We start from the raw sequence: 23681 nt of genomic DNA, 5'->3' as shown, positions 1-23681 counted from the left end.
GTGTTCTCTAAGCTACGAACATGAGTTTGACCAAACTACGGGAGGCAGTGCAAGACAGGAGCGCCTGGCGTGCTATGGTCCATGGGGTCACGAAGAGTCGGACACGACTAAACGACTAAACAACAACTCTCTAGGGATTAGTACAAAGCTAACTTTTGGGATTTTGCTTGAATGCAACACACATATGAGCAGAAAACACATGAAACCTAGAGACAGCCCTAAAAACAAAATACTAGCATGGATTTAGTTGTGCAATGCTGGAGATAAGATTTGGGATTCTTAAGAGGTCCATGTAACCCCCGTTAGCAAGATCTGAAAAAACAGATGTGCTTTTTATTAACAGAAAAACAGCAAGCAGACACACATTCCCTGTTCCTGATCACCGTAGTTGTTCCTGAAGGAATGTGCTTTACCTGGGGGATAAAGAATCTAGCAGACATTCATTAACCCATGTATTTTGATGGCAGCTTTGAACAAATAAAGACTCCAGGCGCTGTCGCAAAAGTAATTGACTCCTGGCTTTGTAATCCCTTCAGAGAACCAGCCAGCAAAACCCTTTGCTAGGTACTGATGCTCACAACTTCTCTTGCTGGGGAGAGCTCTGGTCCAAGAAAGCGCAGCCATGAAAAGGCAAGATAAGCAGGAGAGAGAAGCAAATCCACAACACTGAAGAAAAGCCAGAAAATGAGCAGAAGAGAATGCAAGGACGGAAGGAACAGTTTTACAGCACAAGGCTTTCCTTTAAAAATGAAACCAATACCCCCCCCTTTTGTTACTTCCCATAAAGTTAGAACATTGCAAGAAGCAGATTTGCATCTATTTACTCATATCATAGTTTGTTATTTCAGTTTAATGAGGTTTATTGCTCGTTCCCCCTTTTTAAAACGTGCTCTCATTTTTATGAAAATAAAAATCTTGCACAGAGACTATCAAACAGTTTCTCTTCGTTTACCTCAGCAATGCTTGCTACAATAAAAAGTTTGAGGAACCTCACCCAAAGCATTTCAGCTGAGAGAACGAGATTAAACGCAGTTTGAAAAAGTTTCAGGAACTATTATTAACCATCTCCCGACATTTCACAAAAACGAGGAGCTGGACACAAGCCGTTTGCCATCACTATATTCCTATTTAGACACAGGCCAGTGCCTTCACCACAAGGAATATGCATGCACAGCTCAACCCAAGGCTAAAATCAAAACACTTTTGTTCAAACCTGGGTTGAATTACTTACATTGCTAGTGGAATGTAGTTCTGGGTTGTAACCCCAGCGGAGCTGGAAAAAGTTGCCAGTAATGATATATTTAGAAAGACATCCATAAAGGCTGCTTTTTGAGATAGCCTTTCATCCTTTATCTTGACAAAGGAACCTGTGCAGAATGATCTGTTGGTTCTGTTGCCTGCTGGCTGATACCGGGAGCCCGGCATTATATTGTTTACATTACACTGAAGCACAAGGAAGGTGGAATCCCTATCTACTATTGATGGTAGAAATGATGCTCACAGTTAGAGAAGCTTTGGGCATTTTGAAGAGGCATATGCACAGCCTTAATCTGAGCTATACTATCTTAAGAACATAGCAGCATCTGTTAGAAACTCAGATATATTAGAACTCAGATATATAAGCTAATCACCAAATGGCAACTTAAACCTACGTTAAACCACAGTGGAATAACTAGGTGCCATTTTTAAATGAAATTTGTTGTTGTTTATTTCATTTCTATACCGCTTTATATTTTAAAGAACACATCTCAAAGCGGTTTGCAACACATTAAGACCTCAAATAAAACAATCCAGAACAGAACAAATTCAAGCTTCAAGGAAAATATTCCGGATCCTTCTCTAAGTGATGTTTTGCTTTCCTCAACTGCCAACCTGGCATCCAGAGCTCTCTGTGTGGTTGCAATTGGACCCATGCCAGTCACAGAATGCACCCGGCGCCTGGCCAATTTCTAACGCTGCACAGGAGAGATTGCATGTTTAATGAACCCCGTGTTCTTCACTGCAACAAGGTGTTAGGATGTGGTGATTGTGCAAATGCAGGAATGCATGGGGACTCATTCAACGTCCCACTTTCCTATACAGTGGTACCTCGGTTTATGAACACAATTGGTTCCAGAAGTCTGTTCATAAACCGAAGTGTTCATAAACCGAAGCAAACATTCCCATTAAAAATAATGGAAAGTGGATTAATCCGTTCCAGACGATGAAAAACACCCCCTAAAGCTTCAATTTAACATGAATTTCACTGTCTGCCAAGAGGTTTCCGAGGCCTATGGAGGCCTCCACGGAGGCATCGGAGCGTCCGCGACTGGGACGCAGCCACAGAAGCGCTCCGATGCCTTCACAGAGGCTAACTGTGTGGAAAGGAGCCCTGCGGCTGCGGCCGCGTCTCTTTCAAAGCGGGTGGGGGGGTCCCTTTGGAAGCGCTTACCTTGCGCATAGAAAACAGCGGTGAGAGGCTTGGCTGCACGGCGGTGGCGCTCGCAGCTCACCTTCCCTCTCTACGTGGTGCCAGCCGGGCGACCTTTCTCCTCCTCAGAGCAGCCACCACCACCACCAGGCGCCAGGACTGGCTGGGGTGGCTCGCGGTGCGCCTGGCTCTGGTTGGAGTGGCGGCGGCAGCAGCAGCGGCGGCTTCTCTCAAGCCCGAGCCTCTCCACTCTGCAGGGGCGCAATGAAGGCCCGGCCTCGCTTCTCTTGACCCCTCCGCGAGGCCGGGCCTTCACCATCGCGCTCCTGCGACTTTCCACACAGTTAGCCTCTGTGAAGGCATCGGAGTGCTTCTGTGGCTGCGTCCCAGTCGCGGACGCTCCGATGCCTCCGTGGAGGCCTCCATAGGCCTCGGAAACCTCGGGTTACTTACTTCCGGGTTTCGGTGGTTCGTAAACCGAAAGTTCGTAACCCGAGGTGTTCGTAAACCGAGGTACCACTGTACTGTATTCCAGGCATCCCCAAACTGTGGCCCTCCAGATGTTTTGGCCTACAACTCCCATGATCCCTAGCTAACAGGACCAGTGGTCGGGGAAGATGGGAATTGTAGTCCAAAACATCTGGAGGGCCGAAGTTTGGGGATGCCTGCAGTGTATTCATTTAAAATGGGGCCTGTACCAAGTATCTTTTCTGGGCATTTGAAATTGCTCCTAGCAAGGCTGTATGAAGTAACTGCCAAATATAAGCATGAAGGCCCAGAATCAAGCTCCTTAGCGAAACCTTTCAAAATCCTTTGAGTTTTCAAAATATATTTGGCTGTAGTTGTTTGTTTAGTCATTTGGTTTTGGAACAACTGTAAATCCACAATCTTGAAACAATAATTTAAGCACAATAGCTACTGTTATATGGCTTGTGCATATTTTAATTTGTTTACCCTGTCATAAATATCTAAAAGAACACAGAATATAAAGGTCAGATATGAAACATGTTCAAACTTAAATACCTAGTGGATGTTAGTGATACAGCCCTGCATGTACAACATGAATGTGGAAGGAGGAAGGTGAATTAGGCTGAATAGTCTATTATGTGCTCTTAAACTAGAGATATGAGATGAGACACATGAACTCTTTTCAAATCAGGACCTTTTGATAGCTAAAAGGGAGTGGAGGAGTTCGTGGCTAGCTGCCAGTCTTGCTAACACTCTTACACAGCTGGCTTAAGCATGCATTTACTTTAAACTAGCATTGCAGGTGGTTTATCAAATGAAATTATTTGCTTCAAAACTGAAGAGGCCATGTTCCTATCTGTTACTCCCCACAAAATGAGAAGGAAAAAGGCACAACTCATGCCAAACACATTTGGCTGCTTTGAAAGGAAGAGATGACATATATTGTTGTCTTTCAGGAAAAAAAGGAAGTTAAAAATAGAGATGTCTCCTCAAGCCAGGTGGAGAACTCCAAGGATTCATCTCCAACGCAAACTTTTTACTGGAGCTGGTTCCAAGGGACCCACCATTTTGTAGAAGAGCTTCCAGGTTTATTCAAAGCTGGCTAAACAGTCCAGGCAATTAAAAGAAAGTCTGCTGTACACTCCTCAGGTGTCAGGCCTATTGATACAGGTATGGCTGATCAAAATGGTCTACGGCACATATAAACGCATGCACTAGCCCAGGCATCCCCAAACTGCGGCCCTCCAGATGTTTTGGCCTACAACTCCCATGATCCCTAGCTAACAGGACCAGTGGTCAGGGATGATGGGAATTGTAGTCCAAAACATCCGGAGGGCTGAAGTTTGGGGATGCCTGCACTAGCCAGAAACTTTAAAGAAAATAAAAGAGCAATCACAAACACAATGAACTCCAAAATACTTCATCAGAATCTAGCCTTTTAAAAAAGCATGCACACAAACAGTACACTGAAAGCCCATTCAAGTGTCCCCTTTTTAGGCAACAGCTCTGCCAAATTACAGTGGTACCTCTGGATATGAATTAAATTCGTTCTGGGGGTCCGTGTGCACCCCGAAACATTCATATCCAGAGGTTCTGCACAGGCACCGGAAGCCTTCCTGTTACTTCCGGGTTTGCCACGTGTATGTAACCCGAGGTTCCACTGTACAGTGTTCTACACAGATCTACTGTATCCTCACACTCACTCTGCGGTATAAATTAAGCCAAGAGCAGTGCTAGAAACTCAGATACATAAGCTAGACTCCAAATGGCTCCTTAAACCAGGATTACAGTCACCAAAATGGAATGTCTAGTTGCCATCCTGAGCAAGTTTGCAGATGGCACCAAATTGGGCGGGGTGGCTAATACCCCAGAGGGCAGGATCACACTTCAAAATTACCTTAACAGATTAGACAACTGGGCCAAAGCAAACAAGATGAATTTTAACAGGGAGAAATGTCAAGTACTACACTTGGGCAAAAAAGAAAGAAAGAAAGGCACAAATACAGGATGGGTGATACTTGGCTTGAGAGCAGTACATGGGAAAAGGATCTAGGAGTCTTGGTAGACCAAAAACTTGACATGAGTCAACAGTGTGATGCAGCAGCTAAAAAAGACAATGCAATTCTGGGCTGCATCAATAGGAGTATAGCATCTAGATCAAGGGAATTAATAGTACCACTGTATTCTGCTCTGGTCAGACCTCACCTGGAATACTGTGTCCAGTTCTGGGCACCACAGTTCAAGAAGGATACTGACAAGCTGGAACGTGTCCAGAGGAGGGCAACCAAAATGGTCAAAGGCCTGGAAACAATGCCTTATGAGGAACGGCTTAGGGAGCTGGGTATGTTTAGCCTGGAGAAGAGAAGGTTAAGCGGTGATATGATAGCCATGTTCAAATATATAAAAGGATGTCATATAGAAGAGGGTGAAAGGTTGTTTGCTGCTGCTCCAGAGAAGCAGACACAGAGCAATGGATTCAAGCTACAAGAAATAAGATTCCACCTAAACATTAGGAAGAACTTCCTGACAGTAAGAGCTGTTCGACAGTGGAACTTGCTGCCAAGGAGAGTGGTGGAGTCTCCTTTGTCAGGAACGCTTTGATGGTGTTTCCTGCTTGGCAGGGGGTTGGACTGGATGGCCCTTGTGGTCTCTTCCAATTCTATGATTCTATGATTCTATCCCCAGGCATGCATCTCCCAATGGTGGAGACATCAGGCACCACCCTGCTGCCTGGGCATCTTCACATGGTCAGAAGTGGCCGATAGCCAGGTGGAAAATGCACATGGCACCTGACAAATTTTGAACACTGACAGAGAGCTAGAGGCATGCCCCATGTGAGAAAACTTGAATTCCTATCCTACCATTCAGCTCCAAAACTCTTTATCCCATGGGCCTACACAGGACTCCCTTTAACATGGGGCAATGCAAAGCTACAAATTATCTACCCAGAAGAATAAAAGGCAAGTTGCCGAAGATTTAACTTCAGCCTGCTCTGCCAACCTGTCGGTTATAAAAGCCAGAGGCACTTTAACGAGGACTCACATTGTCATCACGGCATTTGAGCGCTGCTTAAAAGTGACTGCGGCTCAGGAGGAAAGGGATGGTGTGTTTTATCATCATAAGCAGGGCCATGGTTTTTTTTTTTTAAGAAAACCCTTCAGAGCTGGCTCGCCAATAAAACTATAATAAAAACACACAGCAGGTTGCCAGAAAGCACTAGGAGAGGCACACTCAAAAGAAAATGGGAAGCAAGATTATGTTTGCAGTGTGTGTGTGCCCATGGATTTGCAAGCGAGGTGTGAACACTAGTGGATCCACTGACTGCTGGCAGTTGTCAATCTACAGAAGAAGACACACGGATTTCAGGCAGAAGATTCCAGCCACCCAACAATGTCAAGTGCATGTAGCTGTGCTCTGAAAGGCCAGTGTGGATTGCGTGGGAAGAGGGAAATGGAATGTGTAATTTACTAGTGCAGGGACTGCTGACGACAGTTGTTTTGTTACCCTCCCTCCCTACGCAGCAATTCATAGCTTGGGATGATGAATGCTGCCGGCACACCGCATGCAGTACAGGCAGGAAAATAAATTCCCCCACAGAAGCTTTGTGCTTGGATTTTGGCAGTGGCCTCTGGACAGACATCTGCTTGAGAAAGGCCCATACACAAATAAGGGGAGTTATGTCAACGCAGCTACCATAGGCTCAAGAGGAAGAGGCAGGCAGGGTGTGGAGTCTGGTGTCACAGGCAACTCCCAGCCAGGTAGGTTCACTCCTCAATCTGCCAGGTAGCAGAGAAAATTGTGCCATTAGCAGCAGCATACCTACAGAGCAGTAAAACTGGAATTTCCCATTCTTTCAATACACGCTTCTGGGCAAAGTGGGCATTTTCCCAGGTTGTGGAAAGTGATTCGTTGAGTTCAGAACTAAGGATTGGTAGCTATGCGTGGCTACCTTTGAAGATGACTCCGAAACTACAACTAATCCAGATTGCGGCAGCGAGACTGGTGACTGGGGGCAGATGCAGGGACCGTATAACACTGGTCCTAAAGGATCTACACTGGCTTGCGGTACGTTTCCGGGCACAATTCAAAGTGTTGGTGCTGACCTTTAAAGCCCTAAATGCCTCGGCTCTGTATAGCTGAAGGAGCATCTCCACCTCCATCGTTCAGCCCGGACACTAAGGTCTAGCTCCAAGGGCTTTCTGGCGGTTCCCTCACTGTGAGAAGTGAGGTTACAGGGAACCAGGCAGAGGGCCTTCTCAGCAGTGGCACCCTACCTGCGGAATGCCCTCCCATCAGATGTCAAGGAGATAAAGAACTACACAACTTTTAGAAGACATCTGAAGGCAGCTCTGTATTGGGAAGCTTTTGATGTTTGATGTTTTATTATGTTTTTATATGTGTTGGAAGCTGTCCAGAATAGCCGGGACAACCCAGACGGATGGGTGGGGTATAAAATAAATCATCATCATCATCATCATCATCATCATCATCATCATCAAATTTGGACTAATGAAGGGTAAAATCCAACAATGTCAGTGCACCTACATGATAAATCTTCCCCTTCCTCTCCCCCCCCTGCTGCCCCAACCTGGCAATATCTGCTCTGGGCTTCCCCCACAACCCTCTGGAGCAGATTTGGGGTGCATGCAGGGGAAGGGAGAGGGAGGGAAAGCCCTGTTGCACAAGCAGAAGTCCTTGTGCAGGCTGACTAGTCCCCAGACTGATTTAACCATCAATTCCTCTTTCCCAGGGAATTCTGGGAACTGCTGTTCTGTGAGGGGAGCAAGGGTTTCCTAACAACTACCAGCACCTTTACAAAAACTACAGTTCACAGGGCTCTTTTGAGAAAAGCCAAGACTGTTTGAAGTGGTATGATACTGCTTTAAATGTATAGTGCAGATGGGGTCCCGGTGTGTCTCCTGAACAGGGATTTTAACCTGCCTCTCTCCCTGGTCTAACTTCAATCTGCTACATCACACTGACTGTCCACATTGCCAGTGTAACTTATTATAATGAAAGAAATGGAGAGTGGAAAGGAAAGTAGGTTCACAAAAGGTCTACTGCATTTGTAATCACCACCTACTTTAGGCTCAAAACTTAATAGGAAGCTCTACAGTGCACTGTAATAAATTATTATCATATCTTACTCTATCCCTGAGTTTAGGGCCTGGAATAAGAGAACAAAAGGTTCAGAGTCATATTAGAACACTAAAGGATGTAGTGAGGGATCTTTCAATATACCATGTTTTCCCGAAAATAAGACATTGTCTTATATTTATTTTTCCTCAAAAAACAACAACGACACGGCGGCTTATTTTCAGGGGGTGTCTTATTTTTTTATTGCGCGTCCAGCCTTGCCTCTTCCTTGGCGCCCTCCAGAACTGCGCCTATCACTATGTCTTATTTTCGGGGTATGGCTTATATTGTGCAAATGCTTAGAAATCCTGCTATGGCTTATTTTATGGGTATGTCTTATTTTCGGGGAAACAGGGTAGAGGAAAAGAGTGATGAAGTAGCAAATTAAAATATGGGCTAATGTAAGTAAAAGAGAAATGATTGGTATAAGGACAGAGTAAGCTTTTCTCCAGTGTGAGACCGACCTGTGTACCTCTCAGGTAAAAATCTTATATTTGCCCTCAACAAATATTTTAAAAATCGAAGGTGCGTAACTGTTGCTCAGATATTGCTGGGGAGAGGGGGGAGGTATAGGGAGAAATGTAGAAAGTATCCAAGCCACGCAACTGACAGATGGCCAAATTAGCTCACATGTCCTAGGCAGTACCTGGGTTAAAAAGCTTAGGCTACTTACCCCAGGTATGGGAGCCGCTAGACGCCAAGAAACAGGATGATGATGTAATGAAAATAAAAGGATGAGAAGCTTTTGTTCCGAGGCTCCTTAACCTAGGTGGTTCTATTTATATACGCAGCAAAATTATAACAAAAAACTTCTTACTGTAAGAACCTAATGAGAAAAGAGAAAGTTGTGTGAAACAGCGCTTATCCAACAGAAAGCCAATTTGGAAAGCAGCAGAGGGAGAAAGTGGGCGAGGGAGAAAGAGAGTAAAGGAGCCATCTTTATATAATACACAGCGACTGTGCCATGTCTGTGTAAGGGGAGTTCATGGTAGGAGAAGAACCTAAGCAAAAAAAATAGCCTATATCTGTGCTATGACCCAATGTAATGTGGTGGTTGGAGTGTTGGACTCTTGGTTGGAAGATCAGGGTTCAAATCCCTGATCTGCCATGAAGCTCACTGGTTGGCCTTGGGCCAGTCACCGTCTCTCTGCCTGTTGTACCTCACAAGATTGTTGTTCAGATAGAACAGGGTGGGAGGAAGGCAATGCACACCCCCTTGGATATATGTAAAACAGAATAATAACATAAGGACTAGAGCGCTAGAAGAAACTGACAAGTTATCTGAAAAATATCAGCAGTCATCAGAGACCTCTCCATGTCTTCTCCTTACTGAGAAGAGATGAGAACAGAAGAAAGCATCTTGCTTTTCAAAGAGAGAAAATCTGTTATAAATTGGATTAAGGGGCATTAGTCACTCCTGGATGCTTCTCAAACAGTGCCTGACTTCTGAAGACTTTGCCATTCACAAAACTCATGTATATAAATCCCGAGCCTTATTGGGCAAGAAGGGGGAAGGTTGTTTCTTACAGCACACGCTGTTTAAAAGGATGCAAAAGCTCTCCTTCACAGTGCTCAGAAATGGCTATAATTTTAACTACCGTTGTTAGTACAAGATACGAGGTGCAACACAATGCAAATTCAGCACTAACCATGTTCATAGTTTCCCTCTGAGGCAGCATTTGAAAGCCTAACCCCTCTCCCGCCTCCTAGGCGGCATCTTCCAAGCAAAACTTCCCTTCGCAACTCTGAAGTCAAAATATCTCTGACCAAGGATATTTACATTACGAAGAAAGCACTCAAGAGCTTACAAGGGGCTGAGGAAAAGAAGACGGAAGGAGGAAGAGGAGGAGGAGGAATGGAAAGCACACTGCTGCAAACACACTGCTGAGTCTTCTCTCCAGACTCAGCTCATTGAGTCCCTTGGTGGCTTTGCTGTCGCAACTCAGCACCATCCATTTATATGACACCCGTGCGGTTGCCAGAGGAGGCGGGAGGAAAGAGGGCTGTAATTGAAGCCACCAAAAATAACCCATTGGCAAAAAGGCACTAGCTATTTCCTGCAGGCCCCCTTCAGCAATTCTCATGGCCATAATTCAAGGGGCGGTTTTGCCAACACACCAAAAGCAAGGGTTGCTTTCCCCCTCGCACTGTGGGGGTGGGAAGATTGCAGGCCAGCACAGAAATCTGAGAGAAAACAAAAAAAATCACAGCAATGGGCCTGCTTAGCCCATGCCACCAGCAACAAAAGGACAATGCAATAAGTTGCTCCAGTCCTGTCCGAGCCCTTCCAAACATCCCGTTCCCTCCATGAGATAATTCAGCTAGAGTGGCTAGCCTGAGTCAGCACGCTAATAGCAACAACAGCCTGCCAATTATGAAATCCTGGCTTAAGCCTTGCAATAACTATCCTTTTGTGGAGAGTGTGAGTCTTAGGGTCTGATAAGATATCCCAGATAAAACATTTTTCTTAAGCACTGCTAAAGTGAACCGTGGAGGGGGAGGATATCTCCACGTTGTTTTCAGTGTGCCTGGGGTGAGGAACTGTCCCCCTGCAGATGTCGCAAATCCCATAATCTGAAACCATTGGCCATGTTGGTTGGAGCAACTGAAGACTTTGCCATTCACAAAACTCATGTATATAAACTGCTCCCTTCCCATCATCCGTTTGAACTCATAGGAGTCTTATCGTTTTGTTTAATGCCGAGTCAGCCAAACTTTCTCAGAAGAGAGCTTTCTGAGGAAAAACAATTGGAAAATTTAATATCTTTCTCCTCACCCCATAAGAATATTTGCCAAAACATTTCACAACCCACAAAATCGCATTGAAGGTTTTTGAGAGGGAAAAAGGTTTTTGGCACAGCCCTAGGCAGGGGGTGTCAAAGCCCTCCCCCTCCAGCCTTTCCTTTAGTAGTGGTTACTTTTAAATCTAAGTTCAAGGAGAGAAAAGCAATGTTGGTGGAGTGAGGTGTGGGGAGAAGATGGGGCCTCAAAAGCAAGTGCAGCCTGGGAGGGTTCAGCCCCATGTTCTGAATTTTGAAAACTCCCCCACCCTCCATTTTATAGGAATTCTATAAAAAATTCTTAACATGTGTCTGCAATCTCATATTTCTCTAACACACAACTGTTGTTGTTTCACTCTGCTTAGTTATTGAACTGAAGAATCTGCAAAGAAAGTTTTTTGAAAAAAGCTTTACAGATCAGCATGAAAGGGGGGTGGGGGTGGAACGCAGGCATACACAGAGAGAAATGTTTTCAATGCTGGGGTTTTAAACAAGTGTGTGGTGGCTTTTTTGCATTTCCCCAGTCAATAATGTCCTGTATTTTAAGCATGGAAAATGAAATTCCTGAATAATAAATCTTGGTCATTCGGAGGCAGAAAATAATTCACGACTGCCATTTGAAACTGCAGCTGAAGCTGAGCAAGGCTGTTGCATTCCATTTATACTTGTGCATTAGCTTTGATAGAAGTTTGTGTCCTTAGAATCTCAGAGAGCCAATATGCAGAAAGAACTGCCACCAAGACTCTTGGTTGTGAAGGAGTAAGACCCTAGACAGCCCTTTAAAGAAAGTGTTTTTGCAAACCCTGTGGCAATATTGGTCATTCAGAGGTACAGCTATTGGGGTGGGGGTGGGGTGGGGTTCAAAATTGTTTTGAAAATTTAACATGTGGAAATCCTTAGTGGCAAGTGTTGCAATACATTACCACAAGGTGAAATAGTTTTTCTTGTACCTTTGAAGGTGTACGACTTGCTCAGAGATGTGAAAGCCCAGGAAAAACCCACAGAAAATATTTTTTTAAAAAAGTAGTCCTCTTTCCGGTATCTTTCTAGCAGTACTTGCCAGAAACTCATGTCACCTGGGAAGAGACCATGCCTGCAGCATGAGAAGTAGGAGGGATGTCCTGGGCTTCTCCCACATAGCCTCAGACTTCAAACATAACTGAGCAGCACAGGAAGGGGCTCGCATGCTGGAAGGCAATGTCAGAAGAGATCCTTGGGGATTGGGGGGGGGGAACGACTGCACCCAACTCCATATGCAGCTATTGAAAGAGGCAACGCCTGGTCTAGATGAAAGCAGTGGCAAAACCTCAATTAGGAACCCTACATGCACTCCAGTCATTAAGCATTTGCTAGCATCATGATGAAAAGACTATCTCCATATGCTGTCTGCACCGTTTATTCCAAGCAGAGCGTTAGCGGGTGGTTAATTCAAAAGTATTTACTACATTTCCTGTGTTAAGTTTCTAGTTTTAGCAGGGAGGGTTTTTGTGTTTTTGCTTTAAAGAAAACACCAAAGGCACTGCATGACTACTTCTGCACATAATTCCCGCAGCAGCAGCAGGAGCACATAACACAAAAAACTTTTCCTAACCTAGTGCTTTGCCAGATGTTTGGGGTTGTGCTGGCTCAAGCTGGTAGTCCAAGGATGTGGCATGAACTAGGCTGGGGGGTGTGTGGAGCTGATCAAACGTGTTCCCATATCTCACAGGAGCAGCTGAGAGTGAGCAACTTTTAAGTATAAGTAATTATAGCTTCGATCTTTTGTTCATGAGGCTGGCTGGCTGAATTATTCCCATTGCTACTTTGCAGACTTACAGAAGTACATGATATTTCAACATATGCAAGGATTTATTCCCTCAAAACTGGTGGCTGGGGGATGATGGCAGTGGCATTGCGTGGCTTGCCAGTGCCCGGGGCTGTGCAGGATTTGGTGGGTGGGTTGGTGGGAGGGAAACAGATGGAATATGCATGCACATTCAACTGCCTAATGGCATCTGTGTCCTGTGTTACCCAGGAGTTCATGGCCAGGGAGATAAGAAAAGAAGTTCCAAAGTCTGGAGGTGTCACTTCCTGCTTTGCATGGAGAAGCTGTTTCCAATGGAGTCCAGTGAAAGCTGCAGTGAGGCAGCACCCAGTGTTGAGATTTTGCGCCTCAACAATTCTGCACCTGGGGCAACCACTCCTGTGCTCCCCCCATCTATAACCACCGTAAGACACTGGTAACCTTTCCACTTCAAAGAAATACACTCCCCTAAGCAGAAGCTTCCTGGGCTCAATGAGGTTTTCAATTAAAAGTGGCTCAATTGGGCCGCGGGTGGCGCTGTGGTCTAAACCACAGAGCCTAGGGATTGCTGATCGAAAGGTTGGCGGTTCGAATCCCTGCGACGGGGTGAGCTCCTGTTGCTCAGTCCCAGCTTCTGCCAACCTAGCAGTTTGAAAGCACGTCAAAGTGCAAGTAGATAAATAGGTCCCGCTCCGGCGGGAAGGTAAATGGTGTTTCCGTGCGCTGCTCTGGTTTCGCCAGAAGTGGCTTAGTCATGCTGGCTACATGACCTGGAAAAACTGTCCGCGGACAAACGTCAGTTCCCTCGGCCCTTAGGGCGAGAGGAGCGCCACAACCGCAGGACTTAACTGTCAGGGTTACCTTTACCTTTACCAATTGTTTAAACTATTGCCTTCATTCAGGTGACAGCCCAAAGTATATATGCTAAAAGAGAAAAACAACAGCAGCAGCAGGAGCAGCAGGAGCAGCAGCAGCATGTATGATATTCTGTGTTGCCAGGGAAAATGTCTGAATTTACAGTTTCTCTTTTTATCACCATTAACTGTGCAGCCCATAAAAGGCATCCAGCTTGGTCAGTTCAGCTCTGGCAAATCTCATGATGCTGAATAATCTTGTTGCCCATGAATACCACATAATTCGGATTCAAACATGCAGAACAAAGAGCACACAGGGCAGCCCAGAAGTGGCTGTGATGTTTGTAACTATCTGCTTGTAAGGTTGCTGTAGAACTAGGCTTGTCACCACTTCCTTTTTTATAACTAATACACGAGATTAAGCAGGTAAAGCTTTCCCAAAAACTTTACCACCATGCCAGAAAAAGTTTTCACCTGCACAATGTCTGGGTCAGGTGTTGTTAGAGCGGGGTTTCCCGAACTTGGGTCTCTGTCTGTTTTTGGACTACAACCCCCACCACCCCTAGCTAGCAGGACCAGCGATCAGGGATGATGGGAATTGTAGTCCAAAAACAGCCGGAGAGAGACCCAAAATTGGAAAACTCTGTGTTAGACATTGGAGTGAGAACAGTACACAAAGTGGGACTTGGTAACCCTCCCATGTGATATGACAGTTCCCTACAGACAGCTTCCTTTCAATTGCATTTTTACACAGCACACAGCTGGAGGGGGTGGGGGTAACCTCACAAACAAGTGGTCTTGCTTCCCTGCACTGGGAAGGTGTTTTATTAACAGCCGCCAAGCTTCCTTTGTAATTAGCATACCAAGGTGACCAGAAAAATGATACATTATAGAAATCTCAGGTTTCATAACACAGAGAAGCCAGGATCAAAGAAGAGGAACAAGGCCTCATACATGTTCAAGGGGACATCTCACTTTCTTCTCTTGACCTATGCAACATAAGGAAGACCTTTGTGGAAGACCTCTGCAATACCATCCTATTTGCGTTTTCTTGGGGGGGGGGGTAGATGGGAGGTTGTCAAGCAACTGCTATTAAAAAAAAGTGTACCTGAAGCCTCTACTGGGAATGTGCTTTTTGGGATCTCAGCTAGAAGGAATAAGCAGCAAGATTTGTGCATTCAATTATTTTCTCAACCCTTCTTTTAGTTTAACCTAGATCAGGAAGTAAAGACATGTGCCTTCAGAAGAAGAAGTTTCCCACATTGCTATCCCAATTATGAGGTCATAAATTTCTCATGCAGCAGACACCTCTCTCTATAGGAAAAGTTTTTGATCCAACTGATATTAAATTACAGAGTTACAAGAGCAAAGCATCCCAAACAGTTTTGTCTAGAGAACAAGGATATTAGCTGATGGCCTAGTCCTTAAAACCACTTCTCCAAAAAGCAATTGGGAAATATCTATTTCAGCTGAGGAAAATTAAGTCAACAGAATTAGCGCTTGCCTTTTATTGACTGTTTGGTGTTCAATTATGCAAACATTCCCTTAAAATTGGTCATCCAGATTTCTCCTCCAGGCTACTGTGAAAAACAAAGCACCTGTACACTATTATCAATGCTTGAAATAGACAACTAGGAGAAGCTAATGAAACCGACGCTAAACTGGTGTGCTGGTTGCCAGAAGACATTACTGAATCACCCTCTCTCTGTATGTGTGTGCATGTATATGAGTGTCTGTGTCTATACTGTATCTATATTTACACACCCACACCCAGGTTGCCCGACCAATACAGTACTTCTGGATTCTCCCAGCACACTGTGGATATCCCACTTTGTATGGCATGCCAATAATGCAGCCCCTACACTACCAAGGGCTTTACTTCTTCCAGATTCAACACTGGCTCCCACTGGACATCTAAGGACACTTTCAGACTGATCTAAACAACAGAAACAGGAAACATTCTTTCAACACTGCCAATCCCAGCAGTACAAACATGTCGGGTTCCTCACCCCACGCTCTCCTATGATCAGCTGACAAGTGTGAGAACAGCCAGAGAGTACACACCCAGCTGGTATCCTACAGTGAGCATGGAAATGGCCTGGGGAAAACATTTTCATAGAAATACCGGTACTTCCCATTGCTCAGTTTGGTACTGCAGTTCTCTCTCTCTCTCTCTCTCTCTCTCTCTCTCTCTCTCTCTCTCTCTCTCTCTCTCAAGGTACCAGCAGAAGATGCTGCCAGAAAATATCCCTCATCCATACCCCTCATCCAGGCTGAACACAAGAAGTATCAGTTTGCACTTAAAACATTGCTCTTTGTTTGTGGGTAATACCAGTAGTTAGTTACCATTAGTAGCCTGAAGCCATCTGCTGTGGCTTTGCCTAAAGAGCAAAGTAATCTTGGCCTGGCCAGTACCCGGGACAGGATACACATAGGAACTATTCCAAGCTGTGGCAGGTAAAGAAAGCCATTAATGGGATAAGAAAGGGGATGTGAAAAACAGCTTGCAGCACCCAATTTAGTAATAAAACTTACTTTAAGCAGCTTCGGCAGAGATTCTAGTATTTGCATAGATTTAGGACTGATTTAGGGAAGCGGGTCCCGCTGTGGGTTAAACCACAGAGTCTAGGGCTTGCCGATCAGAAGGTTGGCGGTTCGAATCTCCGCGGCGGGGTGAGCTCCCATTGCTTGCTCCCAGCTCCTGCCAACCTAGCAGTTCGAAAGCACGTCAAAGTGCAACTAGATAAATAGGTACCGCTACAGTGGGAAGGTAAACGGTGTTTCTGTGCGCTGCTCTGGTTCGCCAGAAGCGGCTTTGTCATGCTGGCCACATGACCTGGAAGCTGTATGCCGGCTCCCTCGGCCAATAACGCGAGATGAGCACCACAACCCCAGAGTTGGTCACGACTGGACCTAATGGTCAGGGGTCTCTTTACCTTTACCTTTTAAGACTGATTAAGTGCTCATTGCACTGAAAGACTGGTGATTGTGTTTGGGATAAACTACTGGTAGCTGGCGACAAAGGGTGGATGGAGGAGAGAAGGAAAAAGGAAGGAAAGGAGAAGCATCTGAAACAAGTGGAGCAGTTTTTGTATATTGGCTTCGGAGGTAGACGCTGTGCATTTCAGTGACCAAACTTCTTAGCTCGCACTTGTCTGTCTACCAGCCAGTGATTTGACAGAGCCTCCCTATCGTCACCAATGCACTGACTGAAAAATCTCCTTGTGATAATCTAGAACAGGCATGTCAAACCTGCGGCCCTCCAGATGTTTTGGCCTACAACTCCCATGATCCCTAGCTAGCAGGACCAGTGGTCGGGGAAGATGGGAATTGTAGTCCAAAACATCTGGAGGGCCGCAGGTTTGACATGCCTGATCTAGAAAAAGAGGAATGACCTGCATCACAGCCTGCCTAGGTGGAAGCAAACCAAAAGCAAAGGTGTACAGCAGGCATCCCCAAACTTCGGCCCTCCAGATGTTTTGGACTACAATTCCCATCTTCCCCGACCACTGGTCTTGTCAGCTAGGGATTATGGGAGTTGTAGGCCAAAACATCTGGAGGGCCACAGTTTGGGGATGCCTGGTGTACAGAGACCCAGGTATTTTCTACCCTTAGCAAGGGTCCAATGGAGGATAACTCACTTATTCCTTGTATTATTTCATGCCTCCTGCTCTTATTCCCAAGGCCCATGGCCGATTTTTACATTTCATTCTTTATTATCACAGTAAGGCAAAACATCACCCCCATTTTGCAGGGGGGGGGGAGAGGGGACAAAGACTTAGGGGTATAGGATGGGTCCAAGGCCACCCAAACTAGCTCAAGAGGGATTTAAACCCAGGCCCAAGTGCCACATAATATTCACTTCTCCACCTGTGGTGGGGTGGGGTGGGGGGAACAAAACAAAACAAAAAATGCTTCCCTTTTGATTAGCTGCAGCACTGATTGTTCAGCATGCTTAGCAGAGAGAAGCCTAGAGCAGAACAGCTGTGCCCTTCCCTTGATGTTTAAGAAAGAGGGATACTAGTCCAAGATGGCAATCTAGCCACAACCTGTTCAACCAGAGTGCCAAAAACCATAACGACAAGGTGGTGATGTGCATTGCAGAGAAAACATCCACTTGCCGTGCAGTCTTAGAGTCCTCTAGCCTCAGACACAAAGAGCAAACTGCCTATTGCAGGCCAGTGCAAAATACCTGCCCTTCAAAACACACACACACACACACACACACACACACACACACACACACACAAAAGTCCAAAGTTTAATAGATTCTGTATTTGACCTGTAAAGTTGGGACACTGCAACTGTAATATTATACTGGCTTGTAAAGGAATAGGAAAGTGGAACAGAGGAAGATACATTTTATTTCCCCCCCCAACCAAGCAGATTTAATATTGGCAATGGATTGTTATTATGTATAACATTCCACCTCTTCCAAAACATGATTATGAAACCCAGGAGTGTTTATACTCTGGGCTCTATAGCAATGAAGTTACTTTCTCCAACCACTCCCTTTCTGCATTTTTTTTTTAAAAATGGGAACATTGTAACAATTCCATGTCAGGTCATCTGGTTCTAAACTTATCAGTCCCGTATCTAAGATGTAACAACCACTTTTATTTTGTTTTGCTTTATTATTTTGTTTTTTTGTTTATTTTATTTACAAAGGAGAATTGAGATACACACACACACACACACACACACACACACACACACACACAGAGAGAGATAAATTTGAACTGGTGCTGGCATAGGAAAATTAGATACAATTCCTTATGATTCAAGGTTTGCATATAAATTCAAAGCTACTGGCCCATTTGCCAACACAGACACATACCTGTATTAGTCACTTGTGACGAAGGTACAGAATCCAGGATAATGGTACCCAAACCAGCACCCCATGTATCATCATACAATAAAACTGCAATAGTTTTGGACCAATACAAACTTTTGCACACTCCGGTTGCAAAATGTCTGACTATCCTACACCAAAATCAATCTGTATGAGTAAAGGTTGACATCATCATCATTTTATTTGTATGCCGCCTTTCCACAGTTAAAACAATGCTCAAGGCAGCTTACAATATGAAAATATTTACATAATCTATATAAATAAAAATGTAACTGTCCGTTCGTTACCAATCTATGCTCTCCGAAAGTACTTGACCGATTGCTTTGAAATTTTGACACAATGTTGCATTCTAATACGGGTGTGTTTTTTATATACCTGGATTACATAGATGTCTCACCTGTGACCTTCTTTTTTAGAAAAAAAAAATTCTTCCAAAGTTACGGTAGTTGTATTACTATCTGCTGGATGTCAAAGCAGCACAGCTGAGGATGTCTCAGCTGCTGTCATTGGCTACAGAGTATATGTGACATCACAATAACATGGCATTGTCCAGCCAGGGGAACAGGCCAGGCCCTTCCCAAGATGCACATGGGGTGTCCGGATGGGAGAGAGAGGGGTCGGGGGGTGATGGGTGCCATCACATGGGAGAAAGGTGACGTCACGCATGGGGGGAACCATAGAGAGAGGTGTTGTGACGTCTGGGGTGAGGAACGAGGCTGGGGAGAGGAACGGGGGCGCTGAATGGAGGAGGGCCGTGCCTTTGGGGAGGATGAATGGGGCGGGGCGGGGCAGCGTGTTGTTGTTGTTGTTGTTGTTTTGAATGATTGGCACAGCAATGCGTGGCCGGGAACATCACGCCACGGGGGGGACCAGACAGAGAGGTGTTGTGACGTCTGGAATGAGGAACGGGGGTGGTGTGAGGAACGGGGGTGCTGAGTGGGGGAGGGCCATGCCTTTGGGGAGGATGAATGGGTTGGGGCAGGGTGGGGGGATTTAACAGAACACACATGGTTTTTTTTGGGGGGGGGGAAATGACTGCCACAGCAACACGTGGCCGGGAACAGCTGGTTACAAATATAGCAAAGTAGTCATAAAAATAAATAAAACACATAAAAAAACTACATAACCAAACTGAACAATTTCCACATAAAAATAAAGATACAAAAAGTTAATATCAGTAACAACAGTAAAAACTTCCAATGAAACTTCTTCCCAAATACCCCAGTCCTCGCTGAGCAGCAGCAGAAGTCCTTATGAGGCCTGTCAGGCCCCAGGCTGCACAATGCCAGTCTCCAACATATGAGCATTTGTAAGAAGGCCCCCAGAGTGATTTGTCTTGTTAGTTATTCCTGCTATTTCTACTCTGTTCTGTTTTAAGAGTTTATTCTCCATTGTGCTGCTTCATTTTTCTTACTACATTAGTTATTTCAGGGCTGCCTGCCTTTGGCTCTGTTTCAAAGTCACTTGCTTCTTAAGCAAGCTTTGGAACACAGCAGCTTAAATATGCTTCAGCAATCCTGTTTCAAACTGCTAACATGCTTTAAGCTGCAATCCTATATGGCTGGGAGTATGGTCTATTGAACTCAGTGCCCCTTATTGTGTGTGTGTGTGTGTAGGATTGCCCTGTTACGTAATTAAATTGTAAGAACGGATAAATTAGGCAATCAAACCATGCAGAGTAGGGACTGCTAATGCAGAAGAGGGCAAAACAGAGCCTCCATATATGGTTCTTTCCTCTGGTAGGTAGAGACACCTGTTAAAAATAAGGAGTCCTAGTGTGAGGGACAAGGGATACAGGGAAGTCCCTCCCATCTTAAGTTCCAGCCCATCCCCAAGCGCTGGGGAGAGCAGGGAGAGCTCTGCCTCCAGTGGAGAGTCAGGAAGTGGTGTCCGAGGCTCAGGCAAGGTTGCGGAGCCCATGCCCCAGGTGGGACAGGAAGGTGTGAGCACGGGGGGAAGGCCAATTCCCCCAACTCCGGAATTGCGACGCAAACGTAGGGGGAAGAGGTTGGGTCTCCCAAAGCTTCTTTGCTGGAAGAAAACGCGCCAATCTCCATTCGGAGGTTCTGACACCTCACCGTAAGCATGTATATAGATCGTTCTGAGCACTGTAAATAATCAGCACTTAATAAAAGTCTAAAAAGACTATGCTGCGAGGAGTCGTTACTCTAGAGTAGTCACATCAGCACCTCTGACACCTAGCATACATTTTGCCCCCAAATATTATGTCTGCAGGGAGAAGTTGGAGTATTGGCAGGCTTGAATTCCCACCCCCATCTCTCATGAGCTGATGCACCGTGAAAGAAGCAAAACAGATCTTGTTGGCCTTCTTTGATCTTCAGCCATTATTTCAGATTTCTTAAGGGCCAACTTACATTTTCTACATACAAAGGAAATAATTTCCAAACAGTAATACACGAGCAGCATCTCTAACGACAGCTTGTTGTTTGTCGTATTAATGAAAGGAATATGCAAATTATTTTGAGTGCATGCTGTTAAAATATGCTGATGCACTGCAGTCGTTTGTGCCTATTTCTGCTGTTTCCCTAACAACTTACCCACCCCACTCAAATATCCAGGTCAAGGAGCCAATACAAACAGGATTCTACTCTCCACAGGGGTTTTCAAAATCTAGAAATCAGTAAGAAAAGTGAGGAGTTTATGTTTTCAGCAGATCATTTAATCTTACCTTGCTTTTGTATAAAAATCCTAAGCAATGGGTTTGCACTTGTAACAGCCTTGAAGAAGTTGTCATCATTATTAATAGGAAGAAGATCTCCATGTATATCGGCGTAACCAATCATCACCTCCATGTTGGATATGTGGTGGATGTGAAGAATCAGTTTGTAGAAGTCTTCAAATTTCCCTGGTTTGTAACGATCCAGGGAAAACCTTCGAAATTCTGCACCAAACTGGAATCAAGGGGGAAAGAGCAGATAAATGGGTGTCTGGGTTTTTAAGGTGACAGAAGCTTTCAAGTTTTACATTTGCTGTTCTTATTCTTAAATAGCTTATGTGCTCTTCAAACTGCAACCTTATAATTATACAGGATATTAAGATGATGGAAGAGGTCAGTTGTTTTTTAAACTTAATTTAAACACTGTACTAGACTGTGCCTTGCACTAGCTGTAGCTTAGAATCCAAATCATGGTTTGAACTTCTAAAACACTATTCTTTCCGCACTTTTAATGTCCTTGGGACAGCAAATTTCTCAAGGCAGACAGATGGCTATAACTATGGTATGTCAATTCAAAACATCACACCAAACCAGTTAGAACAAATTTGCTTATTCTCTCCTTCCCCCTATCAAAAGCAGACAACCCTGTCAGCGTTCCTTTGCCTACAGTTGCTTTGAATATGTCAACCAAAATGCAATGCTTCTGTTTTCTCCTGCTACTTACTATACCTCATGATTTCAGCAAATTGCTTGAGAGGTCTTCCAGAAGTTCATTTTAAACTAATTTGACCAACAATTGGGAAATCCAGAGCCCACTCTGCAAGATCAGTTCCTGCCAGGTTTTTGAGGGACAGAAGAACTCTGGTTACTGATGAAAACAGAATCCCCAATGACAGATTTCTGATGTTGAAGAGGCCTTGGACTCCCAAGACTGTTGATGACCATAAAGTACTCTACAAGCCTACAAAGTCCACACTATATTCTCCTCTGTGAAGATTGCATGTGCAAGAGAGTTCCTTGCAATGGAACTTGCTCACATGACCGATGCCTGGGAAAAAGCCTCAGGAGCTTTAAAGCAACATGCAGGGCTCCTGACATTGGGACTTCAAAGCACCCAGTTACCTTATATCATTGTGACACCAGATAATTGATGGGTGGGCAACTTCACTCACCTGTCCAGTTTGGACTGTGGGGCCAGGGCCTGAAAAATATCTAGTCCATGGAACCAAAAGGCTCCCCCACCTGTGGGCTTACATCCTTCAAAATATGTTGGAAGTCAGTTCCACTGAAGTCACTAGGTGACATTTGAGACAGTCATTCAAACAATGCAGATGTGGAACACACAAGGTTAATTTAATAGGGGGAAATTGGGTGGAATTAAATTGTTCTTAACAAACACTAATTTCAATTCAATTCAGGCCTTTTAATATTCATGTAGCCCTAAGAGACTTGGAAGAAAGTTTACAAAGATAATTTCCATGTTCATTGCCTTGGCTATATTTGAAACTGTTAACTGGGATGCAGATAAGCACCCTCAGCTCATTGCAAAAGATTTGATGAAATATTGCCAATCCAAACACTGCAGATAAATCTTCCCACAGCCATGCATGCAGAAGGGTTGTGTATGATGCAAACAGCAGTGTCAAAAGAGGGGGGGGTAGGAATCCAGCAACACCTATTTTGTTGTTTCTTTCTTGTAAACTGCCTTGTGTATGGTAATATAGAAAGGCGGTATACAAATTAAAAGAGAAATGAAATGAGTTTAGAGGCGGAATCCCAGTGAATGGACTTGTGCATTCATTCATTCATTCATTCATTTATTTTACTGTCCTATACCTAGAGGTCTCAGTCACAGAACAAAATCAAGATATTAAACTACAAAAATATATAATCAAAATAAAAACAACCCAATAACCCCCTTGTAACGATTTTCCTTTGTAACATTTATAGGAGTACAGTAATTACTGTAAGAGTTTGTCCTGTGACTTTTGCAACTCATATATAAAATCACAATCATACAACACGTGTACAAACGTGAGAAACGAAAGTTTGTTTGTTTCCCCCCCCCCTCAATATAACTCTTCCTATCTGAAGAGTTTTAGGGAAATGTTGAGGGGTTTTGTTTTTTAAAGAGTTTGCTTGCTTACCATCACAATGAAACTTGGTTAAATAAATAAATAAAGCAACACAAGTCTCATTCTTTTGGGCAGACACCATTGTAACCCTTCATAAGAACCTAGAAATTAAGAAGTTAGGTCAACCGATGGAGTAAATATTTAGAGCTTTGCATCCAAACACACATGTGGAGGCAGAGCCGTAGCTAGGTGATCTTGCGCCCCTGGCAGAATCGTATAGACTGCGCCCCCTAGCCACAGACAAATTAGCTCTTCTTTCTGCCTCTCCTCCAACCCCCCCCTCCACCCAGTCAATTCACCCTCTATTTAAAACCATTTCCTATGAGGCAATAATCAATATTTCTATTTCTATTTACAGACATATTTTTAGCTGATTTTTCGCACACACACACCCATTTTGCCCCTGGCGGGAGTCCACCCCACCACCCCCTACCTACAGCCCTGTGTGAAAGTCACAGAGCCCCCCCTCCACTTTACAAAGTCTGACGCAGAGACTGAGCAGAACCATAGTAGAAATGTCCTATTTGGCTTGAAGGGTTTTCATAAAGGCTGCAAGCTAAAAATAAAAAGCAAGCGAGAACACAGT

General features: G+C 44.5%; 1 protein-coding gene across 1 annotated transcript in view; it reads right to left on the bottom strand.

The window, feature by feature from the left end:
- The window catches only part of PARD6G (par-6 family cell polarity regulator gamma), a 70986-nt gene that overhangs the window by 28816 nt on the left and 18489 nt on the right, over positions 1 to 23681 (bottom strand). The window contains exon 2 of the mRNA XM_035125162.3: positions 20973 to 21195. Within this exon, the coding sequence (XP_034981053.2) occupies positions 20973 to 21195 (223 nt within the window). The remainder of the gene's footprint in view (positions 1 to 20972; positions 21196 to 23681) is intronic.

Source organism: Zootoca vivipara, chromosome 8, assembly GCF_965207765.1.
Source record: "Zootoca vivipara chromosome 8, rZooViv2.hap1.1, whole genome shotgun sequence".
In the NCBI taxonomy this organism is placed as follows: domain Eukaryota; kingdom Metazoa; phylum Chordata; class Lepidosauria; order Squamata; family Lacertidae; genus Zootoca; species Zootoca vivipara.
The sequence above is the reverse complement of the archived record's forward strand: the minus strand, read 5'-3'. Positions and strand labels throughout refer to the sequence as shown.